General features: G+C 52.4%; 1 protein-coding gene across 1 annotated transcript in view; it reads right to left on the bottom strand.

The window, feature by feature from the left end:
* Nucleotides 1-1,418: 1,418 nt before the first annotated feature.
* The window catches only part of LOC123377772 (sodium- and chloride-dependent neutral and basic amino acid transporter B(0+)-like), a 55,532-nt gene continuing 50,950 nt past the window's right edge, over nt 1,419-6,000 (bottom strand). The window contains exon 14 of the mRNA XM_045031012.1: nt 1,419-3,371. Coding sequence (XP_044886947.1) covers nt 3,222-3,371 — 150 coding nt within the window. The 3' untranslated portion in view covers nt 1,419-3,221. The remainder of the gene's footprint in view (nt 3,372-6,000) is intronic.

Genomic DNA, 6,000 nt, shown 5'->3' with positions numbered 1-6,000 from the left:
TTGTTTGTTTTCAATGATTTCTTCCAAAGTGGGAAGGGGGGGGGGGATTTTGAACAAAACAGACCATTTCCCTTCAGTTTGGAGTACTTTGCAGGGGAGAATTCCCACTGTGTGACCAGCCCTGATGCGAGCAGGGTGCTGAGGTCAGCGGAGCGCAGAGCAGAGCCTGGCTTTAATGGCCTGTGCCCTCCCCCAGGAGCTGTGCTGGAGATCAGCTCAGCCGACTCCCGCTGGGTGAGGAGACAGCATCTGTCTCAGCTGTTAGGCCAGGGGCTGTGGTGGGGGAATCTTGGCTCCTAAAGACACCTAAGGAATTGTGTCCCACCAGGAGTGGCCGCCAGGGGCTCGGCCAGCCACCAGGGCTGTGTAGTCTAGGAAGCCATTTCCCAAGAGTCCTGCCTGCGAGTGGGTTTGGCCCATATGGCTTGGCCTGATTCCCCAGGCTGGAGGGAAGCTGCTTGCTGTCTGGTTCATGGGCCGCACATGGGAGGCCAGGCTGGGATAGGATCATGAAAGTGACTCAGGGAGTTCCAGCCAGGGACGCCCTGCACAGAGAGGGCGAGGAGAGATGCCCTGGCTGCTGCAGCTGGTGGAGCGCCCAGCAGTATGGCACATTTGGGGTACATGGAGAGGGGTGTATTGTCCATTTCTCCAAAGCCCCTATTTACCCTCTGCTGGGTCGTGTTTTGGGTTGGATTCACTTTCCCCCCATTTGGGGTATGAAATTCTATTTATAGCTTAACCTCTGGATTCTTTCTCTGCTCCTTCCCTTGCACCCCCCTCTCCCCTGCTTTGCCAGGCACAGATCACTGTCCCTCCTCACACCTTGCCATCTCTTCTGCTTGGCGCAAGGCAGGGTGGAGCCAGGGAGATTCTGTCTTCCAGCCTCTCTCTTTCCCCAGCCTCCCACTGGGGAGCAACTGGGGTTGGTGCCATGACAACCCTGGCCCCAAAGTAATTTAGAGCAGCCTAGAGGCTGCTCTAACATTCCAGCTAATAGCCTCCAAGGGGGCTGTTTGCCAGCCCAGGAGAAACAGTGCACTCCAGCCAAGCCTCCACCTTGCCCCAGGGCAGCTGGGACCCTCAGGTGGCACAGCACCTGACTACATGGGCTCAGTGCCAGCCGCACACTTCTCCATGCTGGAGGAATTGACAGCTAGGGAAACCAGGCGGCTAGCTTGGCCCTCTGCACTGGGCCTGGATCGCAGCTCACAACCAGGTCTGTTATGTCTGTTCCTGGCTTCCACAGTAAAATACCTCCAGGATGGGGCTTCCCTCATCCCTGCTTCAGGACACCCTAGTCTTGCTGCATTACAAAGCTGCTCTGACAATCTCAGGTAATAACCGCTGGCTCTTTCTTCAGGTGATTTTCTACCCAGCGGGAGACAAAAGAGGCCACTTGGATCATCTGGTTCCAAAAGTTGTAAAAACTCTACATTTTATTTGCTAAAAACAGTAACACGATAGTTAATTTATCATAAAAATGCCAGTATAAAATGTAGGTCTGTGTATAGAGTACAGCCAGCACTCAGCTATCCGGCCCCCTCCATGCCCAGAAGTAGTAAGATACCGCTGAGCGGAACTGGTACTTGATAACCCTGCCATGTGGTTTCAAAAAAACCCCACAATTAACACGAGAGAAAAAAAATCCCACCCAGCTTTTTAAATAATGCAAAATAGAAATCCTCTATTCTACAGGCACAAGTTTTAATTGTTCATTTAATATGGTTTCTGTGTGGGGCTGGGATTTCCAGACAATGTCTGCACGGTCAGCACCCCTTAGCCAGACCACCCATTCCATATTTGGCAGGAAATGAACAAATTCAGTGTTCCCAAATCTCACGAAATTTGGTGTTTGTTCTTAAAGACACAGCTCCTGGAGTCATGTGATTATGTGCAAATCTCAGCTTTCATTTAAAAAGCAAAGTAAGTTTCTAGCCCCATCAATGCCAAGAAGAGCTGAAAACTGTGAACCCTAAAGCCACAAACACCAGAAGGCAAATAAAAGAACCCAGCGCTCATGGTTTTTAAGCCAATCCCATGATTTTGGGGGTCTCCACTCATGATTTTGGAGTGGTTGAGGCTGGTGACATTGCAAATGCTGAATGGCAATTATACCCTGCACTCAGGGTGAAATTCTGCTCTCCGCTGCAGATCACCAGTACAAGGTCTGGGCAACGCTGAAGTCCCACCCAGGCTCTATTTTGAAGGCTGCAGTAGTAGGCAGGCCTGGTGTGGCGCCCCTGCCCAGGGGGAGCTTTGCCGTGAGTGTGGGCTGCAGAGAAGGGAAGGATGGGTAAAGCCGTGCATGGGGCAGGAAGAACAGACGGACCCAAACTGCAGGGTGAGAGTTTCTACTGCAGTTCAGCCAGGGCCGCCCAGAGGATTCAGGGGGCCTGGGGCAAAGCAATTTCGGGGCCTCTTCCATAAAAAAAGGTTGCAATACTATAGAACACTGTATTCTCGGGGGGGCCTCTGCAGGGCCCGGGGCAAATTGCCCCACTTCCCCCCCCCCCCAGCACGAAGGAAGCTGGGTTGAGAGGACCAGACAAGTGGCTGCTGACTGTGTTTACACTGTACCGAAAGGTGACCCCTGAGGAATTCCAATGGAAACAATGATAAATCGGTGGGAACTTGCCTTGCCACATTCTAGCCTCGTCAGCCAGGCAGCTTGTCACCCCTCAACATCGAGAGACACAGGCAACACAGACGCACATTTTGCTCAGCACCAAGCCCTGAGAAGCCTGAGCAAGGCCCAGACAGAAGCAAGTATTTACTTCCACGGGGCTGCTGAGCAGAGAGCAGCAACCCATCCGCCCCTCTGCGTGCCGCCAGCCTGAGCTGTGCACCAGCTCCGGAAAGCAGAGCGCGCGGGGAGGTGCGTCAGGATCGTGGCTTGTTGGTACGTGCCCAGCACAGAGCCCCGTGGCTCGAGCCCTGTGCAGGAGAGCACCAGAACACATCCCCCCATAGCAGCATCTGCAGGCCAGGGGCCCTACGGACTGCTCCCAGTCCCTACGCTCTGAGAGGCTGGAGTGTATTTTCCTGCCCTCCCAGCCCGTGGGCTTGGGCTTTCCTCTCCACTCCATGACCTGCTCCCCCTGTAAGGCAGAGCTAACAATAAATAGTGCAGCTTTCAATAGTTTGGATCACTATTTTCCAACATTAAACAAAAAGAAAATACATTTGTGTTAAAAATAATGCAGCCCGGGGCAGGCGTCTCATTCCAGCTTGTGCACGAAGCCATCCACGGTGGGGATCTCCTGGTCTCTTTCCTTGTGGGGATCTACCATGTGGCTGTACCTTTCTCCTCGATGACATTCCAGAGAGGGACCCCAGTTAGCAGCCGGCCGGCAGCAGCTCACAATACGCTGGGAAGCAAAAAACACAGTCGCCAAAGGGGATTTAATTTCCAGCTGCTGAGATGTCTTTGCGTGTTTTTATTCTCTTCACCATGTTTTATTCAGTCATTTTTTGTTGAACAGTGAGGAGAAATCTAAACACCGACCTCCCCACCGCCTCAACCCCCCACCTCGGGTTCAAAATCAAAGCGATCCAGATATTTGGTTACAAATCACAAGTGCCCAGTAAGTTCAGTTGCATTTAAAGCTCATGCTGCAAAAGTGCCTGGGTTGATGGACTTGTGCTAGTGTAACACTGACAGACCCCGGTCGTCGGGCGGGATCGAACCTGGGACCTCAGTGCATGAGCCAAAAGCCAGCTGCCTGTTAGCTACGGCTGCAGAGCAGACTCACTGAACACGCTCTAAGTGGTCTCGGTGCCACTCGAGGGACAGAACCCCACCCCCAGGAGGGTTTGGAGTGTGGGAGGGGCTCAGAGCTGGGGCAGGGGGTTGGGTGCAGGGGGTGAGGGCTCTGGCTGGGGATGCAGGCTCTGGGGTGGGGCCAGGGATGAGGGGTTTGGGGTGCAGGAGAGTGCTCCAGGGCTACAGCGAGGACTCCCCCCAGCTCTCTCTCCCTGCAGCAGCACCTGGGTGGGGAGGGAAAGGCGCCTCTCCCCGCAGGGGCAGTTCTGGGGTTGGGCTGCAGGATAGGTGCCCCTTCCCCAGCCCCAGCAGGTCCAAGCCAGGGGAGGGCTACCCTGGCTGCAGGTCTGGGCCGCAGCAGGGGGGGGCGCTGCGACAGGTTGGTGGCTGGGCTAGGTGGGGGCCGGGGGAGGGATGCCCCTGCCCCGGGTGTGGCAGGTTCCCAGGAGGGCTCCCTGAGCACCTGCATAGTGCTAGATAGGCTGCTGCACGGCCGCACAGCTTACAGGGAACTTAGCCTGGGGACGGGGGGGGAGGGGTTGCCTTCCTCTGCAGCATGGGGCACAGGTCTCCTGCAGGTTTAAACTAGTTTAAATGGTGGATTCTCTGTCACTTGAAATCTTTAAACCATGATTTGAGGACGTCAGTAACTCAGCCAGAGGCTAGGGGTCTATTACAGGAGTGGGTGGGTGAAGTTCTGTGGCTTGGAAGATGATCATGATGGTCCCTTCTGGCCTTAGAGTCTATGAGCTGGCAAATACACCTGGGCATGGGCACACAGCCAGCCAGACCAGACTATTATACAGACACTATCCGATATACAAGAGATACATCAATGATATTTTCATCCTCTGCACAGACAACTTAAACTCCCTCATAGATTTCCACCACAACTTCAACAACCACGAGCCGTCCATTGAACTCTCTCTGGAGCACTCCCACGCTAGCATCCACGTCCAGGACACCGTGATCAGCTTCGACAATGGAACCCTTCAGAGAAGGGTATACGAGACACCCACCGGTCACCACACCTACTTTCACAGATCCAGTAACCACCCCAAACACACCAAGAGATCTGTTACCTACAGCCAAGTGCTCAGATACCACAGAATATTCTTCCAGGAGAAAGTCTGGAAAATACCCCTTAAAACATTTAAAACTGCCTTCACCATACAAGGACACTCTACCGGAGAAGTTTCAGAATGGTAGCCGTGTTAGTCTCTATCAGCAAAAAGAACGAGGAGTACTTGTGGCACCTTAGAGACTAACAAATGTATTTGGGCATAAGCTTTCGTGGGCTAAAACCCACTTCATCAGATGCATGGAGTGGAAAATATAGTAGGAAGTTGTCAACTGTTTGAAATGGACCATCCTGATTCTCACTACAAAAGTTTTTTTTCTCCTGCTGATAATAGCCCACCTTACTTGATTTGTCTCATTAGAGTTGTTATGGCAACCCCCATCTTTTCGTGTTTTCTCTGTATGTATATCTTTTTACTCTATTTTCCACTCCATGCATCTGATGAAGTGGGTTTTAGCCCAGGAAAGCTTATGCCCAAATAAATTTGTTGTCTCTAAGGTGCCACAAGTACTCCTTGTTCTTTCTACGTGAGAACTAGATCACATCATGGAACAGGCCACCAAAATCCCCTGAAAAAACCTGCTTCAATACAGAAATAAGACTCTCCCTCCAACCACACACCCCTACTTGTCCCCACCACCCCACGCTGGAACCCATACGGGGTAACAACAAACAATTACACCCCCACTCAATGGGGACCCTATTTGGAAAGAAATATTTCCTGAACCCCCTCTTCAGCCTTCAAACAACCCCCAGCCTCTCCAAGCTCATCATCACAAGCAAGCTCCCCACAGACTAGGACACACCAACTCAAAGCGGCACCAGACCCTGCCAGAACAATTGATGCAAAACCTGCAGACACATCTCCACTGGTATGATGGTCATCACCCCACAACGCACCTTTCAAGATCCATGGTCCTACACAAGCCTATTGCAATGTGCGGTGTACCTCATCCAGTGCATTTAATGCCCAATTACACCTCTGTGTGTGAAGCCCAACAATCACTACACTCTCAAATGAGCTCTCACAGGAAAATGATAAAAGGCAAAAACACCCTGTCACCTGTGGGTGAACACTTTTCCCAAAGTGATCACTCCACATCTGACCTCTCACTCCTCGTCCTCCAGGGAAATCTGCACCAACACCTTCAAA

Source organism: Mauremys mutica, chromosome 9 (genome assembly GCF_020497125.1).
Source record: "Mauremys mutica isolate MM-2020 ecotype Southern chromosome 9, ASM2049712v1, whole genome shotgun sequence".
NCBI classification, from domain to species: domain Eukaryota; kingdom Metazoa; phylum Chordata; order Testudines; family Geoemydidae; genus Mauremys; species Mauremys mutica.
This window is presented reverse-complemented; position numbering and strand designations above follow the sequence as displayed.